The 22,205-nt window shown below is 40.0% G+C and overlaps 1 protein-coding gene across 2 annotated transcripts in view; it reads right to left on the reverse strand.

Moving 5' to 3' along the window:
- Positions 1-22,205, reverse strand: part of RASGRF2 (Ras protein-specific guanine nucleotide-releasing factor 2) — a 190,941-nt gene that overhangs the window by 53,714 nt on the left and 115,022 nt on the right. The window contains exons 16-17 of one of the 2 annotated variants that reach the window (XM_012721957.1): positions 19,607-19,732; positions 15,929-16,018 (exon numbers count right to left, since the gene is read on the reverse strand). In XM_012721957.1, coding sequence (XP_012577411.1) covers positions 15,929-16,018; positions 19,607-19,732 — 216 coding nt within the window. Of the gene's footprint in view, positions 1-15,928; positions 16,019-19,606; positions 19,736-22,205 lie in introns of both variants that reach the window. The other variant, XM_012721956.1, reaches the window with a different exon arrangement.

Genomic DNA, 22,205 nt, shown 5'->3' on the forward strand with positions numbered 1-22,205 from the left:
AATACAGAGCAAAACCTAAGGTTTTGCTACCATTCTTAAAACATACTGAAGTGCCTTTCACATCTTCTCCCCCCAGTTACCTATCATTAACTAGAGACTGCTATGACGAGTACCATCATATAGTACAGATCTCTTGAATGTGCCTAGAAGCTAAATGCCTTTCATCAGATGATTATGGGATGGCACACAGTTAATTTATTAATTCTTGCCTGTGTAACAATAGGGTGGTAAGGCACATACATGTGTGTATATGTATGTGCCTGGGTATACACATATACATGGACATAAGTAAGGCAGGAAGTGATAGAGGAAATAAATGGCAACTGGAGGATGTATTCATTTCAGTTCAATGCTCTGGTTTGGCATTGATAAAGACAGGCAGTGATAAAGACAGAGATGGATGGATCTAATGGAGAACACAATAGTTCCTGTTTCTAAGAAGCTTATAAATCATAGCAGGAAACAGACACTAATAATAGCAGGAAATAGTCATAATGTACTTAATTGGTTTCTATTGTGGAGCTAAGAATGCCACATAGATCATCTCATTTAATACTTATGACAAATTCATGATTAAGGTATAATCATTATCCTCAATTTAATGCTGAGAAAAAAATAAGAATCATAGAGGCTTTCCCAGATCACATAACTAAACAAATGCCCAAACTCAGATGCAGGTTAATGTAACACCCAAATTCACTCTCTGATCATTCTTCAATCCTGATTATCTTGAGGCTCATTCTTTTTTTTTTAAAAGATTTATTTATTCATGCATACAGAACTGGGGTACTGTATACAGGGAAGAGGTGCAGAGGTGGTGAGAGGATTCAACAAAGACAGAGTAGGGAGCAGAATCAACAAAGTAGACTGCTGAGGAGAGCAGCAGGCAGGTCTGGAGAGGTCTGCCTGGCCACGTGGATCACCTCAGAGGTAGGGATTGAACTCCTAAAGCAGCTGCTGCTTGCTTGTAGTGCTGCACTTTAACCTGTTTCACCACCAGGGAGGACCTGAGGCTCATTTTTAACTATCCTCACCAACAGCCTATCTCTCCAGGACTCACATGGCCCGATTCCTAAATAACTTCCTCCCACCGACAGATCATTAGACACCTGAAGTCACTTTTCCAACAAACGCTGTCTTCAAGAAAGAGCACACAATCTCTTTCCCATCCTCAACATTAAGAAAAGAAGCTCAAATCGTCAGAACTGTATCTCCCAAGAAGGCAAGAGAGCTCCTTAACTGTATGCTCCACCCACTCCATAGTGCCAAGGTAAGACCAGACACCCTGAGTTTGTCATATATACCAACTGAGCAGTTTTCCATAATGGGCAGTATTTTGAGTATTTTCAAAACTAAGACTGAAATCCCCAAAGATGGAAAAACAATACTAAAAGCCACTGGATTGTATGCTTTAAATGAGTGAGTTGTATGATGTAGTAAGCGTATCTCAATAAAACTGTTCAATTATTTTTTATACGACAGGGCAGTTACTTTTTGAGAATGAGAGAATTTTGTCAAAAGCAGTTAAATGAGCAGAAGGTATGCCAAAGAACACCTGGTAAGTGGATTTTATAATGACAAAGAAAATACAAAGTAAATGACAAAACAAAATCTGGTTTGTGAGTTCAGGGATTCTTGTATTTGCCAAATACATTTCTTGTATTTGTTGTATGTTTCTATGAAGACATGTTTAGGAAAACAAAGAAATATGTTCAAATGCCTAAATATGTCTTCTGAGAAATTAAATGCAAAATACAAAACAAGTAAGAAAATTGGGAATAAAATGCACTCCTTGAAACTTATGCATAGGAGGCTACTGAATCTGAGAGAGAAGGATGCTGGTCACCATAGTTAAATATGATTGATAATTAAAACCATTTTAGATCAAATTAATTAACTGGACCAGTTAATTACATATTAGTCAACTTGTCAGAAGTAGATAGCTCTGAATTATCATTGGCTTAATAGGAATGTTACCTGGTTCAATAGTAGCAATGGACAAGATGTGCCAATATGCAGAGTCAGGTCCTATATTTTCAATTTATAAGGTCCTTCAAAGTAGCTGTAGCTCACTAAGTCTCTTATTTTAAATTGGTACATTAGGGCCCTGCTGGGTGGCGCAGTGAGTGAAAGCACAGCACTAAAAAGCTAAAGCTACTTCAGCATGAGTTCAATTGCCCTGCCCCGGAGGTGACCCACATGATGCGGCAGACCTCTCCTGCTGCTCCCCTCAGCAGTGTTCTTCCTCAGTCTGCCTGTTCTGCTCCCTGCTCTGTCTCTGGTGAATCCTTTCACCAACCCTGCACCTCAGACCTGTACACCAGTATGCATAAATAAATAAATCTTTAAAAAAAAAAGTGAAAAAAAAATTGGCACATTAGTGGAAGAAGATAATATGTTCCATCCCACTTCATAGGTTTATTGTGACAGACACATGGACTATTCTGTATAAGGACTATGGAACTGTAAGGCATTATATAAAATAAAAAATATAGGATCCGGTCTTGAAAATTCCATAGTAGTGGGACAGGATTAAGGAAAAAGCATCAGTTACAAAGGTTTAAATGCAGTAAGGAAAGTAGGTGAGATGGAGGCAGGAGGCACTCGCCTTTGCAAAGATTACATTTGAGAGCCTCTGAGGGGAGCTTATGGCTTTTATTTATTTTTAAACATTTATTAAGACTATACTTTCAGGGATCATTTCTATAGTTCGTTATTTTTAAACATTTATTTATTTATGCATACAGAGCTGAGGAATAGGCCAGAGGTGCAGAGGTGGTGAGAGGCTTTATTAAAGACAGAGTGGCAGAAAGGCAGATCGACGAAGTACACTACTGAAGGGAGCAGCGGGTAGGTCAGGAGAGGTCTGCCACGCCATGTGGATCACTTCTGGGGCTGGGGATCGAACTCATACTGAGGTGGCTGGGGCCAGCTTACAGTGCTGCATCCTGACCCGCTGAGCCACCAGGGCGGGCTGACTTTTACTTTTTAAGATTTATTTATTTATGCATACAAGAACTTGGCTACAGGCCAGAGATGGGGTGGGGGAGGTGAAAGGATTCACTAGAGACAGAGTGGGAAGCAGAACAGGCAGATTGACGGAAATATTACTACTGAGGAGAACAGCGAGTGGGTCAGGAGAGGTCTGCCAAGACATCTGGATCACCTCCCTGGCCAGGGATCGAACTCATGCTGCAGTGGCTCCAGATAGCTTCATTGTGCTGTGCTTTAACCCGCTGTGCCACCAGGGAGGGCCCGAACTGTGACATTTTTATGCACAGTGCACAGGAATGAGAACTCTGGCAGAGTGAAATTACTAGCTGGATGAAGTTTTATCCTAAGATACTCTACTGTTTTGAATTCGTTCTGAATTGTGTACAGGATCACTGTGTCTTTCCTCACTTGTTATTATATGTGTAGAGATCTTGGCAATAATAAGTTAATCCAGTATAACACATGTTGCCTCTATCTTCTCTTAACACCTAAGGTCACTACATATACCAGGAAGGTGCACCATAAAGAACAGCTTGTAGCTCCAAAGAAGAAAAAAAAATCTCTAATTTAAAAACAAACAAAAAAATCTGTTGCCAAGGAAAACTGAATAATTAGAAGAGTGTATGAATACTCTGAAACTATATTAACCTTTTCATTCAGGGTCATGCACTGAAGTCTTGTTATTTTGCTAATGTGACATTTTTCCTTGGTCTTCAATTTCAGAGTTTAATAACATGGCTGATAATTATACTGATTATTACGATATCCTGTATTTTACATCTTAATCCTTTTAGATTTATGTTATGCTTGTTCATCTAAGCTCTTTAACTGGAACATCAATTCAGAGAGAGGACAGGCAATGCCTCCTATTTCAATTTCATCTTTCTACACTATTTGATAAAGCACTGGGTCCTCATGAAAAAACTATATGACTAATTAAAAATTAAACAACATAAAATAAACCTATCATTTAATCCAAGGATAAAGAATACTTCTTTTTTTAAAGATCTATTTATTTATTTGTACAGAACTGGGGTACAGGCCAGAGATGCGGAGGGTAAGAGGATTCACCAGAGACAGAGCGGGGTGCAGAACAGGCAGATCGATGAAGTGCACTGCTGAGGGGAGCGGCGGGCAGGTCAGGAGAGGTCTGCTGCACCATGTGGTCACCTCCGGGGCAGGCGGGGATCGAACTCATGCTGAAGTGGCTTAAGCTTCTTAGTGCAGTGCTTTGACCCGCTGCTCCACCAGGGAGGGCCCCCTTGTGTTTAACTTTTAAAGTGGCTGACATTTCTGAAAGTCTTTCCAGCAGAGCAGGGTAATGAGGTCAGCAGCAATTAGACTGCCCACCTTCTCTCACTGCCTAAAACTTCCTTGGACTGCCCACTCTTCTCCAATATCACTGCTGGTCCAGTTTCTAATCACAGCATTTCAAGAACCTAGTATTTGGTCCCAGAATCACAAAGTTGCTATATAGGGACTACAAACCATCAACCAGTGAGGAACTTACTAGCGACTTCAGAGCTTTGTCACAACTTTTAAATTCCCTGTAATTCCAAGAGGCCAGCTTTTCTATAAAGGTGCAGTCCAAACCCTTGGCCTGCTGTGACTCCAGGCTAAGCATAATGTGTCACACAGGCCAGCTTTGATTTTATCTTAAAAAGATAATTACAATTTCAAATTCAGCACTGCAGACATACAATAGCTACACAGCAAGGCTTCTCTCCGTTTGCAAAAGAGTACAGTCATTAAGTCCTTCCTATTGCTAAGCAACAGTTGTGTTAAAAATCAAAATGCTCTTGCTCTCCAGAGGCAGAAAATTTGGTCTATTCAATTCAGAGCAAGCACTACAACTAAAGGGTAGAGACTGTTCAGAGATCTTGAAATACAAAGTAGATGTAAGCTAAATGTTAATTTTAGTATATTCCTTGATATCAAAATGTTTGGTGGGGAATAAACCCAGGGTGCACTGTCCCAGAGAGAACAGCATAGCTATTTTCTTTACAAAATGAAAATGTGCTCCTTAAATTCAAGTGGATTAAGCATGATCTGGTAAAGTTTAGTTGGTTACCCTCAAATGCCCTACAGTAGCTATCTTCTACTTCCTGAAAAATGCCTAAAACTTGGAGACTTGAAACAGCATTTATTATCTCACAGTTCACTGTGAAATGGGTTGCTATCATCTGAAGGCTGTTCTGGAGCTCACGTCCAAGCTGACCCAGGAGGCTGTGGGCAGGAGGCCTACTTCCAGATTTCTCACTCTCTCCTGGGCCTTTCCTCCCAACACAGAAATTGGCTTACCCTTGAACAAGTGACTCAAAAGTGAGACTGATCCAGATGGAATCCACCTTGCCTTTTGATGACCTAAACTCCAAAGTCACACATGATCACATCTGCTTAATATTTTTGTTAGAAGCAACTTACTAAATCCTATCCACAGAAAAAGGAAGGAACATTAGGTACCACCTCTGAAAGGGAGGCATATGAAAGAGTCTATGGGCATGTGTTTTTTGGTGTTGGAAATTCAATCATCTCATTTACATCTACGTAAACATAATTTTATTTTGAGCCATTGGACCTATATGTCAACTTTGCCCTTTCTCCATAGGACAGCTACTATTGATACACCATCTCTGTTCTTAATTTGATTTAATGTTTAAGTTGAGTAACCTAGCAGTATCACATGTAAATTTCAGGTGTGTGTCATCAAAAATTAACATGCCTATAAAACTACATTCAGTTCAATTCTATATGTTAAAAATTCCCAAACCACTCACCAGAAATGTTCAGGTCTTTCTCCAAACAAAACAGCAAGGCAGAAACTCAAAGGATGATGATTCAGCTCTGCCCTCTGTGTCTAAGGCAGAGGGTGGGATGGGTAATGGATTTGGTAGATCCTTTCTTCACTAGCCAAATGACAGGATTCAAATCTGCCACCTATTTGACCCTTGGCAATTCGCTTAATTAACTCTTTCATCTCAAGTTTCTCTACTGGAAAGTGAGTATAATAATAGTAATGACTTTGCATATTAGTTAGTATATGGAAAGCCTAGAATAGTGAATTAACTGTACTCTACAAATTAAATAAGCTTAGTATCATTGTTATTGTTATGTCAATAATAGCACAATCTCTCAATTTGTATAGAGAAATGACCAACATGGCCACATGGGAGAGCAGTTGCAAGATGCAAGAACTTTGGGATGCCTTCTACTAAAGCTACTCACAATTTTCTGTAGATAACTTTATCTACCATATTTAATTTTGAAATACTATTTTGGAAGACGTTACAAGCTTATCTCACACTTTATAAATTATGAAGCTGATACAGTGTTATAAAGTCACAGCATTATCATTTTTTCTTTCTCCCAAAAGAAAATTCACAGAGAAATTTTACTTTTCATTCATATTTTTAGGACTATCTATTTCTAACTTTGCAGAGTCCTGATTTTCAGTTTGTTCTATTGTTGATATGCCTACTGCTTTTATTTCCCTTATTACATTTATTATAAATACTTACATCATCAAACAGACTAAGAAACCAGAATACATTTTAGCCTATATGCTGATAAGTTTTGATGGTTGATTTCCCTGAGCCATCCTTAAATAGTGAGTCTTTCATCAGAGATTATGTTCAGCATTTGCACATTGTTGAAAGTTTTTCATTGTATGTTAATGTTTTTAAAATCTAAAGCCTCTTCAAAAAATCAGGATTTCTGTGTTTTTTTTTTTCATTTTTTCTTTCTTTCTGATATATATATTTTACATCATTCTTTTTTGTACACATATGCCTCTCCTTTCAGGTGTAATCCCCCAAAAATTCTCACTACCAATTCACCAATATGCCATCACCATCATCCTGTTTGCTCTTCCCTCCTATGTTTTGATCCCTCTCCCTAATGCTTTCCTAGAATGTCTCTGATGTTTTTGAACTATTTTTTCCTGATCCTTTATTTGGTTCCCCCACATTACTCCTCTAAATGAAACCATCCAATATTTTTCTTTTTCTTTCTGGCTTATTTCACAGAGCATAATCCTAGCTCCAGCCATGTTGCTGTGATGGCATGGGCTTATCTTTTTGACTACTGAATAATATTCCAGTGTGTATTTAAACCACCTCTTTTTCATAGTTTCCACCAGTCTGTAGTTTTCCATTTTTTAAAGTAAGAGGGCCAGCTTTATATCAGTGTATTTTTCACCATGGAAAGTTCTATAGAATCAGGAGATGATACTAGAAATGTACTGAAAGACATATCCTGAGCACAATTTGGTACTAAATCCAGAGGGCAGAAGTAAGAAACACCTGGGCTCTAGACTAAGCTGGAGGAGGCAGAGCTGACTTCAAGTTGTGTTCAGGATATGACCTTCTGAGAACTCCACATTAGAAAGCTAACTATCCTAAAGTTGTTCAAATATTTTCAACAAGGGAGCCTACATTTTTTCATTTCACTGGGTCCTACAAAGTATGTAGCCAGTACTGGCAGGAGGGCTCTGAAATAAGTGCAAAATTAGAAAAGATGAGGGGAGGAAATATGGGGAATAGGCAACAGGACACATGGGAAGGGAAGAATAAGAGACGGGGTAGACTGCACAGCAAATGAAATGACGGTGAAGCGCCCTAGACAAGAAACACTACATAGGACCAATACTTTGATCTAGAATTCAGAATGCCACTGCTCCCTGACCAACAGGAAATAGGGCAATCAAGAATCAGATTGAGAACATAAATACAGTCTTTCCATGGATATCACTGATTCTTAGTCTTACTGTTGTTTTTACATCACTCACACATGCAGCATATTTCCATCAATAGCATCTTGCTATCAGGCATACCTGACAGGGGAGTAGGCTGCTCAGACTCCCCAGACTCCCCAGAGGAAGAGGGGTTCTTCAGAACCCCTGACTATTCTTATTCCATGTGCCTCCCTTCCCATTGAGAATCACTGCAGTAAAGCATCTACATGATATCAAGTTTCTGAATTTGAAGTGGAAAGTCAATTTATGATTCCTATCTGAAGTTACAACTTAGCTTGTTATATAGACACTGAATAAAGTCCATATTCTGTGCCTGTCTTATCAGTTCACTCAATAAATAGACAAACTATTTAAACGGTACTAAGTACTTTCACGAATTCTGCAAGAGAACTACAGACAGCATGATACAAACATGATATTAATTTTATTCGTGGTGATGAACATTACTGCAAATTTAATCCAGTTTTCAATAAAGAAATAAATGCTTCTTCTGAACTAACAAAGTCCTCCTCTGTAAGCGTGTGAAATAGATCACAGGTCCCTCAATGCCAGCTATTAGCCAAGTGAGAATCTACCTACAGATGACTAATTTCTCCTAAACTCATCTCTCTGGAGTTACCATGCTGTTGTATCTCTCACCTGAGGGCAGGTGGACACAGGTTTGCAAAGAAGATGGAAAGAGATGGGCGTGCTACAACAGCAGAAATAAGACTTGGTAACAAATTAAGCAATTTAAGGCTCTTGTTCTATTGAAGTCAATGTGGGATTGAGGTAATATCAAGTCAAAGAAAACAGAAATTTGGTAATGGACAGATCTGAGTTTAATTCTCAGTAACTGTGAGAACCTACTCTGGGTCTCTGGGTCCCACACTTGCTCCAGAATTTATAAAATAAGATGAATAAAGATGGTCCCACTGATGTGAAGAGGGGGCAATGAGTAATTTTCAAGATGTATAAGTGAGGTCACCCTCTGATCATGCACCATCATTCAGCATCATGGCTGGCCTCAGGTCTTTCAACAGATACAGAGCTTCAAAAGAAGCCACAGAAATTCATCCGGCACCTCTCAGACTGATAATATCAAACCCAGTGCAACTAGTGGAAACCTCTAGGCACTGATAACAGGGTACACAGAAGATTCAAGGGTCAGATCTTGATGTTCAACAAAGGTGATGGGAGCAACAAGAAGACAAAGGCCATGCTGCCCAGAGCATTCTGGAAGTTCCTGGTGCCTGTGAAGGACCTGGAGATGTCCAACAAATTTGACTGTCCTGAGATAGCTGAGACTGTGTCCTCCAAGAACCACAAAGCCAGTGTGAAAGCATGGGGCAGTTGGCTGTCTGAGTCACCAATCCTAAGGTCAGGTTGCACAGAGAAGAAAATAAATCAGATAGTTTGTGAGTGCATCTATCAAATAAAATAAAATAAAACCATAAAACTGGGGGAAAAAAAAAAAGATTACCCTCTGAAAGCAGAATTAGTCAAGCCACAGTGAAGGAAAGGGGATGCACTTTCTGTAAACAGCCCAGCCAAAGGAGTAGGATATAGTAGGGTTATGGACACTGAGAAGATCTAGGAGTCCATTGCTATTATAGAGGTGTGTGTTAGAATTAAAAGGCTATGAACTCACTTCTATTAAAAACAAGGTTTCATTTAAGTATCCAGATTCCTGACTTTCCTTTAAAGAAGAAAAAAAGACAGAAAAAAGATATAAAAACCCCAGTCTATTCTGCCCTGACAAAATCCGGGGGATGAACAGAAGTGGTCTCCTTACACATAGTCTCAGGTCTCCATCTGTCCTTTCAGTTCCCTGCCTGGCCAGAAGTGGATGAAACTATCATGCAATCAAGTCCCGTTTAGCACTGGAGTGAGTCCAAGGAGGGGCACACTCACTTTTGCCAAGGAGAAGTAGTAATAGAGCAGAGAAAGGACAGCAAAGAAAGGGTATGTGGCAGTGCTACGTGGTCAGGAAGAAGGTCACAGAGCAGCTGGAGCAAGATTCTGCATTTGTTCAGAAGGCACATCAAAGGCGTGCGGTGGTGCTGTGTGATGTACTCCCGTGTGGCATTTTTCCAGGCAAACAGTGCAAGGACCAGCTGACACAGCATCCTGCACTGCTCGTCCTGCACGCTCTGCAGGCTCACACCAGCTAAAGAGGTAGCTTTCACTCAATACAGTTAAAGGTGTAGAGCTTTTCGGTTCCAAAATTCAAAATCCAAGCAATATGTGTGTATGTGTGTTCAAAAAATAAGACTTGGAATCTGTTAATTTTTGTTTGCCAGAGTGCTTATTTTTTCATTAATAATAGTGATTTTTTATTTAAAAATACAAACTAGATATATTCTATCTCCAAAACTTGAGCTAGTTATCTTTGCTGAAATAATGAAAAAAAAAAAGGTTTTTGTTTTTGTTTTTTTAAGATTTATTTATTTGTGCATACAGAACTGGGGTACAGGCCAGAGGCTCAGGGGCAGTGAGAGGCTTCACCAGAGACAGAATGGGAGCAGAACAGGCAGATCGACGAAGTACACTGCTGAGGGGAGCAGCGGGCAGGTCAGGAGAGGTCTGCCACGCCATGTGGTCACCTCCGGGGCAAGTGGGAATCGAACTCATGTGGAGGCGGCTTTAGATTCTCAGTGCTGTGCTTTAACCCGCTGCGCCACCAGGGAGGGCCCAAAAAAAAGGTTTTTATGTATTTTGAAAATGAACAATAGAAAATGCCCCAACCTAGGATAACTCCCATAAAGGGGGAAAAAACTGACAAACAAAACAGTCAGATACTTAGCAATGAATTTTTTAAAAAATGCCAGCCTCATATGCTGAAAATAGGAAACACTGCTGTGGGAAATGAGAATAGTTCTAAGTAAACAAGAAGACATTCTAATCAGTTATTGAGAGGCTACTGTTTAGATCGATAATCCCCCCAAATTTATAAATATAAATATAGAATCAATATAAAAATCCCACCAAAGAAGACTTATAGTTTCAGCTGTGACATTTGATAAAGAATTTGAATGCTGACACAGGAAAAAGTTGGGCAAACTGAAAATTAATTACTTTTCTTGAACACATGAGAAAACGCAGGGTAAACACCCAAAATCAGGCAAGGCACATGCATTAGAAGGGACAGCTGAGATCTGCTCACCAGGAGCAGGCATCACTGGAGTCATAAACTGGTGGCAACACTTTCTTGAACAATCACAAATTGCTGGAGGCTGTGTGGGGACTAGTGTGACAGCAGAAAATTGCCTAGGTCTGCATTCTTAGGTGGTCCCATACCCTTCAGGCTTTACCTGGCAGCCACACCAGGTGTTCATGCAAAAGACAAAGATCTCTTCATGAATGTTGCAGGGAAGAGGAAGAGTACCAACCCTGTAAAATGTTCCCGGCACCTCCTCTGTGGCAAAGACCTACTCCCCAGGGGAAAAAGCTTTCACCGGATCCTTACTGGCCCTTATCTAGCCTTGGGAAGTGCATTTCTTCCTCTCCAGCCTTCTCTAGTCTTTTTGTCTTTCCTAAGGAGATAAGGGTCAGGACTTTAAGGGAACAACTTGCAAATGCTATGGACATCTAGTCCAGTGCCCACCCCCACCTTGGCTCCACATTAGGATCACCTAGGGAACTTTAAAAAGCCCTGAATCCCAGCATGAACTCAGTCCAATGAAGTCAGAAACTCTGGGGATGGGAACAGGTATCAGTTTTTAAAATACGGGTCCCAGACTACTTCACACCAAGCTCTGAGATCTACTCTTGACTACGTGGGTCTCAGTGGTTTGACAGGAGAGTAAGCAGTTATGAATTATCTGCTTTATACGTACTGAGTAATCACCAATAAAGAAATCACTGTTTCTCTAAGCAACTGTAACTGCGCCGTTAATTTTCCTATAAGTATATTCAACCACTCCTCTACCCTGTTAATTTTCTTTGACTTGCACAGAACGGTGAAACATGTAATCTGCTCACAAATAATCAGGGGAATCAGGAGTTGCGTGCAGTATCTCCACTTCCACTGTCTCTATTCTCATAAAAATAGCCCACCTCATACTTTCATCTTTCATTTTAGATCATTTCATAAACTGTATAATTAATCCTAGAGCTTCAGGTAAGGGTTATGCTGTGCCGTGATATTCACTGGATTTGCATTCCTATTCATAACATAACTGTATCCAAATGCACCTGAAGATTCCCTGTATCAGCAGTCATGTGAAATGAACATATTTTAATTTCTCCTCTAATGTAGGGATCCTATATTTAAGCAGAGGTTTGGAAACTCATTGCAACCAGCATGGTGACAAACAGCCCCCACTGACTCTTTTCTCTCAAATCTTGTATAGAGTTAAAACTCCACCACAGGAAAGAGCCCTTACTAGATTGAGCAATAATGACAGCCCCCACTCCCACCCCATTCACAGTAATTAGTTTTCTGTGGGCTCTAAGCAGATTTACAAGGAAGCCACTGAGGCTGAAATTTCAGAACCTCTGAAGGTGTATGTACCACTTCTAAAGTCCTGAATGGTTCTTAAGGTTTGTATCTGTCATTTTACATTCTTTGCCTTGAGGCAAACTGAAGGTGTTAGAAGTGGGGCTAATGTAACTTGGTTACTATTCAGAAGGTAAATACTGAATAAACTGAAAATCTCCATAATGTGAAATTAACAAGAACTGTTTTAGTGCTTTCATCACACCCACAGAATCTAGCTTTCCTTCCTCTTCAACAGGTATTATTGCTGATCTACAAGCAACAGAAGCATGATATGGAAGGAAGAGACTTACTTATCTTGAAAAGGGCAGGTTTTAAGCTCTCAAGGAAATGTGTTAAGAGAGTGGGGAATGAGGTTTTGACTCTAGCAGATCCCAGACAACCTTCCACAAATAAAATCTGTTTTCTTGGCCCTCCCTGGTGATGCAGCGGGTTAAAGCACCTCACTGGGAAGTTGAAGCCACTTCTGCATGAGTTTAGTTCCCACCTGCCCCGGAGGTGACCACATGGCGTGGCAGACCTCTCCTGACCCGCCCGCTGCTCCCCTCAGCAGTGTACTTTGTCGATCTGCCTGTTCTGCTCCCCACTCTGTCTCTGGTGAAGCCTCTCGCCACCCCTGAACTTCTGGACTGTACCCCAGTTCTGTATGCACAAATAAATAAATCTTTAAAAAAAAAAAAAAAGGCAGCTGTGAATATCTTGGCAGGCTGCTTTGCAAAGAAAATTTCCTATGCACACTCTTGCTAAATTTGAAATTAATTTTAATGGAATGTTTTTTTAAGAAATTATTAAAGAGAAATGGCTTAACATGTAAATGCCTAATGTGACTGTTTGAAAGCATAGTCATTAGTTAACAGTTATAACCCCAAGTAGCCAGATTCCAGAGTATTTGGATGGGGGCGGGAAGGTGTAAGTATTAAGGCGGCAGGGGAGCTGAAGAGGAGCCTGAAACATGGGAACACATTTCTGCAGACATCATAGCGGGACAGGAACCCACTCCCTGCAGTGGGCAAGGAAACAGTGGAGCTGCACCATGAAATGAGTCCATTTTGCACCTGCACAAGCACACAGAAGCCCTGGGGAGCCTGAAGCAAGCATAAGATGCTCACTTCCACCAGCTTCCCTTCTGCTCACTTTGCAACTTTCCAGGCTATAGGGTGCAGTCAGTCAGTTACTTCCGATTCTGAACAGAAACAAAATCCAGTTTGGGAATTAACCATTATCTAGCACGTGTTCCTTTTCAGCAGCTGGCTAGCCAAAATATCCAGATCAGCTTTGTCAATATATCATTTATTAGAGCGAAAACTTAGTCTCTTGCATTTTGCTCTGCTGAACAATGCTGGGAGATATAAAACAGAGAAGAAAGGAATTCAACAGAGTTGCCATGGGAACCTGGCCATGGGTCCATAAGACCAGTAAGGGACTATAGAGAACTCCAAGGAAGGTGGAAATGGCAAACAGAATCAGGTTGGACACCTTTTACGCTGAAGCATCAAAAGTTGATGTCCAGCAAATAACAACCAATAAGCGACAGACTTAAGCCCCAAATCACAGAAGAGCCCACACAAACAGGTTATAAAGGAGCACCACTAGCCCTTCTTTCTACACAGACTGACTCTCCCATCTCCCATCTTTGTGTCCCTCATTCTGGCTCTGGTGAGTTTCTTTGCTCCCGTGCCTCCAGAAAACACCCTGAGTTCCTATCTTCAGACAACTCCTGCTGCAGCTGCAAGCCCGCTTCCCTTGGTGACTTTAGAACCTGAACTCTTCTGCAAAGTTCTCCCAGGCAGGTGGAACTGGCTGCAGGGCCAGTTCTGCTGAGTGGTTGAACCTCAGGAATGTACTGCTCTCCACTCAGAGAGACCCTTTTACTTGCTGCCACTAGTTGTGACTTGTGTGCAAATCGCTGCCTTTATATCAGGGTCCCAGACACTGTCAATTTCAATCCTTTATTTTCTTTATTTCTAAAATTGAATCATGTGATTCCTGACTGCATAAAGCACTGTAATAAAACAGTATGCTCACCAAGGATCAGGCTTCCTTGCATCTAGCAACACGGGCTCTGGTCAGTGAGCACGTCACACATGCCTCTTAGTTGATTTCATTAAGAAAGGATTCTTCCTAAGGCTATTTCAGTTACAGGGGAGAATTAGGAAGAAGGGCAGCCAGAACAGCAGTGTTTAGATGTGAGGAAGATATGACTGTTCAGTACTTAAACCTTCTGGCATATTATTCTAAACAAGTCAAAGTCAGAAAGTCATTCTCTAAAGCTCACTGGAGCTTTGCTGAAAACTCAGGTGAAATAAAGGGTCTTGCCCAACCTAGCCTCCAGCACTTGTGGGAAGAGGCTCAGCTAAACCTAAATTAACCTTAAAATGACTTTCCCTCACAAACTATATTTAAGTTATGAAACCTGTGAGGAAGCGCTGTATTTCACTTTTTTCTAAAGACAGATTAACTTGTGAAAACGAAAAACAGAGAGCTTTAGCAAATCACAGTTGATAACTAACTCTGCTGGGAACATAATACAGATTTCTTTATTATTTGACCAAAGAAAGGTTCATTATTGTAGAGTGCAATCAATAATAGCAGTCAACAGGACTGATAAGACACCAATACTCTATCATTACAGGCTGTTTTGTGTTGTGATGATAGTAGTTTGGGGGTTTGGGAAATAGTTGGGGCAAAAAACACTCAGATTTGCCTGACAATATCCAATACAGATTTGTGCAAAATATTCAAGGAGGTGAGTGTGATCAATCTGCAAAAATTTCCATTCATATGGGATGTACATAGTGATCATGGTGGTTCATGCTTATTACAGAACATCTCTATTTGGTTTTGTTTCAATTTAGAAAGAGCTAACATAGTTCTATGAGTGACTATTGTTGAATATCAGTTCATAGGCTTTGAGGCTTTCATAGGCTGAGTGAGTGAACAAAAAACATCATCACACACAGTTCTACAAAGCATGATGATCAGAAGCCATAGGATTAGTTAGGTGAAGACTCAGCAACACTGCTGTTTAAAACACATATAGATTTATTTTAACATTATGTCCTTCTTGATAAAAGAAGGGGGCAGAGATAATGAATGTAATTTTCACTTATTAAATACCATGCTTTTATTTTAAGTACTACTTCTTTACCTTGAAAATTAACTGACAGCAACTAAGAAAGCATCGTGGAGCCACTGGAAATGAACTGTGAGTCAGCTAAAGCAATAGTTCCCTCCTTCCTCCTTACTTCACAAGTCTTCCCTCCCACCTTTCATATGCTTTTAGCATTGTACTCAATTAAAAAAGGAAATACGTGTGCTGAGTAATTTAGTTAAAAATGTTTTTTAAACTCCATAAAGCAACATGGGAGAAAGGAACATCCTTCTCTGGTACATATGGTCTCAAAAGAACCCACAAAGTACCTGTGTCAGACTCACCCAAAGGTGTTTTTTATTATTATTATTGTAATAGTTTATTTTTACATCATTTTGTGCCTTTTTCCATCTCACCAATACACCTGTGTGCTATCACCATAGTCCGAAGGTGCTTATTTGAAACATTAAAAACACTGATTTAAAAGGAAAACTGGGGACCTGCATTCCTAATAAGCCACCCACCTTATTATCAAGATATGGCAGGCAAGAGTCGTCACTTATTCAATATAAATGTCTGTGTCCACACTTATTTGTTTGCCCCGACTTACCTGGTGGACTGCCATGTCCTGCGGCAGCTGTGGCAATAGCAAAAGCAGAAGCAGGTGAAACGGAGCAGTGGGAGTTGTCAGCGGTCTGTCCTGATTATTTAAAAAGAATGGAAAGCAGGGTGAAATAGATGGGTAATATCTGTAATAAAAATTCTCATTGTCATTCCTGCACTGAATGAAGGGTTTGGACAAACACCCTATGTGCCTTGTATTCTACAACAGCAATTCCATTCTAGGTAATGAGCACATACATCCACATAAAAATTTATGGATGAATATCTAGAACAGTGTTATTTATAATCACCAAAGAGTAGAAATAACCAGATACCCATCAAGTGATGAATGGATATATCAAAAGTGGTATATGCACATGAGGGGATATTATTTAACCTAAAAAAGGAATGAAGTACTGATACATATTACATCATGAATGAACCTTGAAAATACTATGCCTACAAGATACAAATGGAATACTATTCAGCAGTCACAATGATAAAGCATGCTATTTGCAGCAGCAACATGAATGGAGTTGGAAGGGATTATGCACAGTGAAATAAAGCAGAAGGAAAAAGAAAAATATTGAATGGTTTCACTAATGGGAAGAATATAGGAGAATTAAACAAAGGATCAGGAAAAAAAAACAAAACTAGCAGACAAAAGATAAACTGGGGATATTCAGCAGGAAATAGGGAAGGAGAGGGATCAGAACAGGGAAGAGCAAAAGAGACTAGGGTGATGGTTTATTGGTGACTTGGTGGTGGGAATTTGATGGGGATTATGCCCAAGAGGAACAATGATGTAGAAAAATCCATATATAAATTTTTAAAAATTATATTCTACAGACTGCAAAAAAGGCACATGAAAAAATGTTCAACATCACTTATCATTAGGCAAATACAACTAAGACCACATGAGATACTATCTCATACTAAATGACCCACATTGAAAAGACCAGAAACAACAGGATGTGGAGAAAAGTGAACCTTAATGGAAAGCAGTATAGAAGCGTCTCCAAACATCAAAAATGGATCTACCATTCAACCCAGTAACTCCACCTCTAGGCATCTACCACCCCAAAGTTCAAAAACATTAATTCAAAAGGAAACTTGCACTCTCATGTTTCCTGCAGTATTATTTTTATAGCTAAATTAAGGAAACAATATACATACCCCAGAACAGATAAATGTATCAAGATGATATATACATATATATTTACATATACGTTATACCATATGTGGTATATGATAATAATATACAAAGGAATACTACTCAGTGGTAAAAAAAAATAAACTCATGCCATTTGTGTCAACTTGGATGGAGCTGGAAGGGATAATGCTAAGTGAAATAAGTTACAAGGAGAAAGATAAATACCAGATAATGTTATTAATATGTAGGATATAACATAATTAAATTAAGAGTCAGATAAAGAAAAGCTCAAAACTAATCCTTGAAGGATGATTATATAAATGAAGCATCAAGAGGGTGGGTGAGGGGTAAAACCAAAGAGGGAAGGAATATAAATACAACGGACTGTGGTGGTGGACTGTGGGTGATTTGGTGGTGGGAGCAGGACAGTGGTAATACCCTCAGGGGAGAACCAAATGTTACCTCAATTAAAAATAAATGCATTCATGAGATTTCTCAAAAAAGAAAATATGCTAAGTGAAAGACATCACTACAAAGGGACATATATTGTGTGATTCCATTTATATGAAAATCCAGAAAAGGCAAACCCATAGAGGCAGGAAACAGATTCAAGGTTGCCAGGGATGGGTTGAGGGAAAACGAGATTGCTAATGGGTATAAGGATCTTTCTGAAGTGATGAAATGTTCTGAAATTAGACAGTGGTTATGGCTGGCCAATCTTGTTAAATATGAAACCTGTGAACTACATATTTTTAAATGGTTTATTTGAATTCTATCACAATATAAAAATATTTTTTAAATATTCTACATCATCTTACCCATTTTCTTTTTTAGATACTTTTGAAGGAACCACTGGCAGTCCCTTCACTCCCCAGATATTTTACACAGCTGACAGCATTCATGCCAACCTCACTATTTTTCTCACATGAGTGTTTTGGTGAAAATAGTTTGCTGCAATTCTGACCCAAAGGGTTCTTATCAGTTTGCCCCTGAAGTTATATAGTCAGACTTAAAATAAATAGAGAGGAAGCAACAAGCTGGTTAACATGGCCAAGGAAAAAAGCACAGAAGAGTTCTACCCTCTTTGTTAGAGTAGCCTTAAAACATGAGTGGAACTAGGTGGCAAAGAGACAGATAAACAGGCAAAATTTCAGCTATACAGTGAAAAATGTGTGATTCTGTCCCCACTTGGATCCTACTATCACAGATTCCAGCTCTTCCTATGTTCCCAGGAAGAACGTGGCTTAGTTATATTAGGGAAGAAAAAATACTTAATTAATCCTTAAACAGGAAAAGAATCTCTACATATTGCTTATATAAACTGAGAAATTTAGATATGAAGATAAATATATGAAAAGACACTACAAGACAGCCATAATAATAGTAACAAGTGAACAGCACTTTACTCTTGCTTCCACAGGTTTTGGCACAAATTCTCCCAGGTCCCATGTGGTAATGGTCAAGCAAGTTGCCAAGGCCTGAACTGACCAAGGCTCTAAAAATAGTAAAGAGGTTTGGCTTATTCTATAATAGCTCTATGACAAGCCAGCCAAGGCTAGCTTGTCACCTTTATAGAATCACACAGACACCAAGGTGACCTGGAACTTGAGGTCAGTCCATTCCCCAAGGGTTAATATCATGAAAGGTAAATCTTTAGACAACATCCTGACCCAGCCTCATTGTCCCTGGAGCTGATCAATGACAACTGTGTACCATGTGGAAAAGGCTACAAATAAAATGACCAATTCAGCTTTTGCTGAATTCTACTGAAAACACCAATATGAAAGTCAAGAAATGTCTTCACATTTCACTTGGGTGACCTGGGAAGAATCTGGTTTTATAACTGTATAATTTTCCCTTCTGACTTGAAATAATTGGCCTCACCAACAAACAAACAACCAAAAAAAAAAAAAAAAAAAACCTAACTTCTATTTGGAAATATTTCTTTGTGTAGAGGGAAAAATGGGAGATCAAGGGTTTTTTCCTTTTGCTTTGATGGGTTTTTGCCCCTTCAATATGAGGGCATTTGATACATTCTAAAGCAAATTAAGAGGTAATACTTTTTAATTGCCATAACTGTCAGAAATATGACATTTTCTGCCACTAGCTATGATGACAATGGGGATAACATGCAACCAGAACGTATTTTAGATGAACTGTGTTCTTCATAAGGCCTCCCCATAAAAATTGTGGCTTCCCAAATAAGCTTACTTATAGACAACACGTCGACCCCTATCAGGTATTAGAGTAAGGGAACACTGCGGTGTGAGCCACTTCCATTAGTAGTCAGGTACAGGCAGGCTCCTTTGATTACTCCACATAAAGTGCAGGGCAGGGATGTAACCAAGAAATATCAGTGACACATATGGCACGTTCTCTAATCGTCTATTTTTCCACTACTTAGCCCTATAACATTATTTGCTTACAACTAATTTTCATAACTGAGTCAAAAAATATTTAGCTACGAAAGCAAGATTGAGAAACTAGAAATCATTTCCCACTTTTCTGTCTGAGTCGCTCCTGTGCCCTCACCTCCAGGCTGCCGATAGCGGAGGTGTCGTGGGGTAGACGGAGACCTGCAAGGTGAAAGTTCTGTGGTGTCCGATGCCGACGAGCTCTCCGCGGCTGCTCGGTCCGCTGGTGCAGACTCCAGGATGGCTGCTTGAAAATACGAATATAACATCCATACCATGAATTCAGGCACTTCTTGCAGCATTATACATGGAAACAAAAATGTTCACTATCGGGCCCTCCCTGGCGCAGCGGGCTGAAGTGCAGCACTGCAAAGATGGCGGTGGCCACTTCAGCATGAGTTCGATCCCCACCCCGGAGGTGACCCACAAGGCACAGCAGACCTCTCCTGACCCACCCACTGCTCCCCTCAGCAGTGTACTTCATCAATCGGCCTGTTCTGCTCCCCACTCTGTCTAGTGAATCCTCTCACCGCCCTTGCATTTCTGGTCTGTACCCCAGTTCTGTATGCATAAACAAATAAATCTTAAAAAAAAAAAAGTTCACTCTGGATGATAAGCATTTCCTATCAGCTTATATAGAGAGATCTATCACTTTCACTTTCAATTATTTTAGATGATATTGTTACTATTTAATCTTATATTTAAAAAAAAAAAATACTATTCAAGTGCCGCTGATTTACATCTTTGTTCGTATGAGGTTTCACCCCCTCAGGTTTCACCTTAGAACACCCACCATCAAAACAGCCAGAGTCCTCCACCTCTGTGCTCTCTCCCCACGCAGGTCTCATCCTCCCCCACCTTCCCCCAATGGCTCAATTCTCTGGTCAGCTTTCAAGGGCTGATTTGAGAGCAAAATGGACTATGGTGAAGGACTATGGTGCTTCAGGGGTTGGTGTGCTACAGTGACTACACCAAGGGAAACCCTATACTTTCAAAATACTAACAAAGATATAAACGGTTAGTGTGTATCTTCAAAGGGATTTAATATAAGATGAAGTCATTCCTGTGGGGCAGAATACTGATGAGCCAAATCTAAACGTCATTCTTTTTGATGTTTGTCTCTAAGACCTACCCTACCAAGTCCCTTCTGTCCAATACAACAAAAGATGTGAAATAGGGCACGAAGCATACAATGGAACCCCTCTCTCTAGAATTTGGAATGCATTAAGTGGGACATTTCCAGACTGGAAATCAGACTGCAATCAAAGTAGGGACTTCATTCGTCCTTTACTTGGGTTATTCCTGTACGTCTACTAAAGTTTGATTCTCCACCAATGTGGCACCCCAGGAAGCTCTGGGATTTCTAAGGATCTAGGGTTGCATTGCCCAAAGTGGAAGCATTAACTTAAGGTGGTTATGGAAATATAAATTAAAATTGAAGTCAAACTAACAAATCAGTGCAACACTGGGACTTGCCCCATGGCAAGTGCTCAGGAGTCATATGGACAGAGCAGACGGCACCAACAGGACATGTCCGTCTTCCTGAAACGTTCTATTGGAAAGCTCTGATCAAGAGCTACAGATCAGCCAGAGGCAAATAGGAAATTTTACCTTGAACAACTGGAAGCCTTTTAGATAATTTAAACCTTTCCATGGTATCTCGTGGATAAGACATGTTATTCTAACTTAGACTTTTACTGTTGATGTTTCTGGACTCCTCTAGCTGGATTGTTTACTAGGAAAACAACAAATTCTGTGTATTCTTCCAAGGAAAAGCACTACAAAAACTTCATAACTATCCAATAATTCATGCACTTCCCTTGTTTGAGTTTTTCATTGATTTCTCAAGACTGGGTTACCTCCACAAAGTGTGTATTACCCCTTTCAGTAGAATGACTCCCAACTCAATTCCCTTTGCTTCCCAATGGAGATCATGCAAACTTTACAAAATCCCTAATGACTTCATATAAATCTGTTTTTACACTTGCCTATAATTCCTCTCTTAGAAATTTAGCCACAATTCTGCCTTTCTGAAGCACAAAAAGTCCAGGGAGAGGAAATGGTTGGTATCTTTCTTTGAATGACATAATTACAGTAAAGCTGGCAAGAGGCAGACAAAAAAATTCAGTGCTTAGCTGTTAGTTTTATTATCTTCTAAATAACTCCCTCAAAATTCAGTAATGGGAGGCATCTGCTCTGTAAGAGCAAGCAGAATATCAAATACATATCCTAGGGGTTGATTCAACCATTCATCCCTCTGAGGCAAATGAAAAAAATCATTTAGTCAGCAATTACACTGAATCCAAAAACAATTCCCAGCAATAAAGCTGGACAGGCCCAAAATGTCCACTGAAGTAACTGGAAAACAAATAACATTGTAGTCAAAGAGGCACAGAGAGAAGAAGCCATATCAGCAAGTTGGGGGGTAAGAAGCATTTCCTTCTGGCATGTTCAGTTTCAATCAAGTTCTATGCAAACAGCTTTGCCTGCAGAATGAGTGGGCAGATGTGGGCTCAAAACAAATGCTAAAATTGGGAGCACTTTCAGCCCACAGGCAGGCAATTTTCAAACTAAGAACCCAGAAACAGACACTAGTTAAGTGAGTTGTGCGGCAGTGCTCGGGCTGGATTCACAGTCATGGTCCCTGGGAACACTATTGGGTCAGGGACCCCAGACAGGGAGCACCTGGCAGTTCTCCTGATTTGCCATAAGTTTGT

The sequence above is a fragment of the Condylura cristata genome, unplaced genomic scaffold, assembly GCF_000260355.1.
Source record: "Condylura cristata isolate star-nosed mole 26May11 unplaced genomic scaffold, ConCri1.0 scaffold00007, whole genome shotgun sequence".
NCBI lineage: Eukaryota > Metazoa > Chordata > Mammalia > Eulipotyphla > Talpidae > Condylura > Condylura cristata.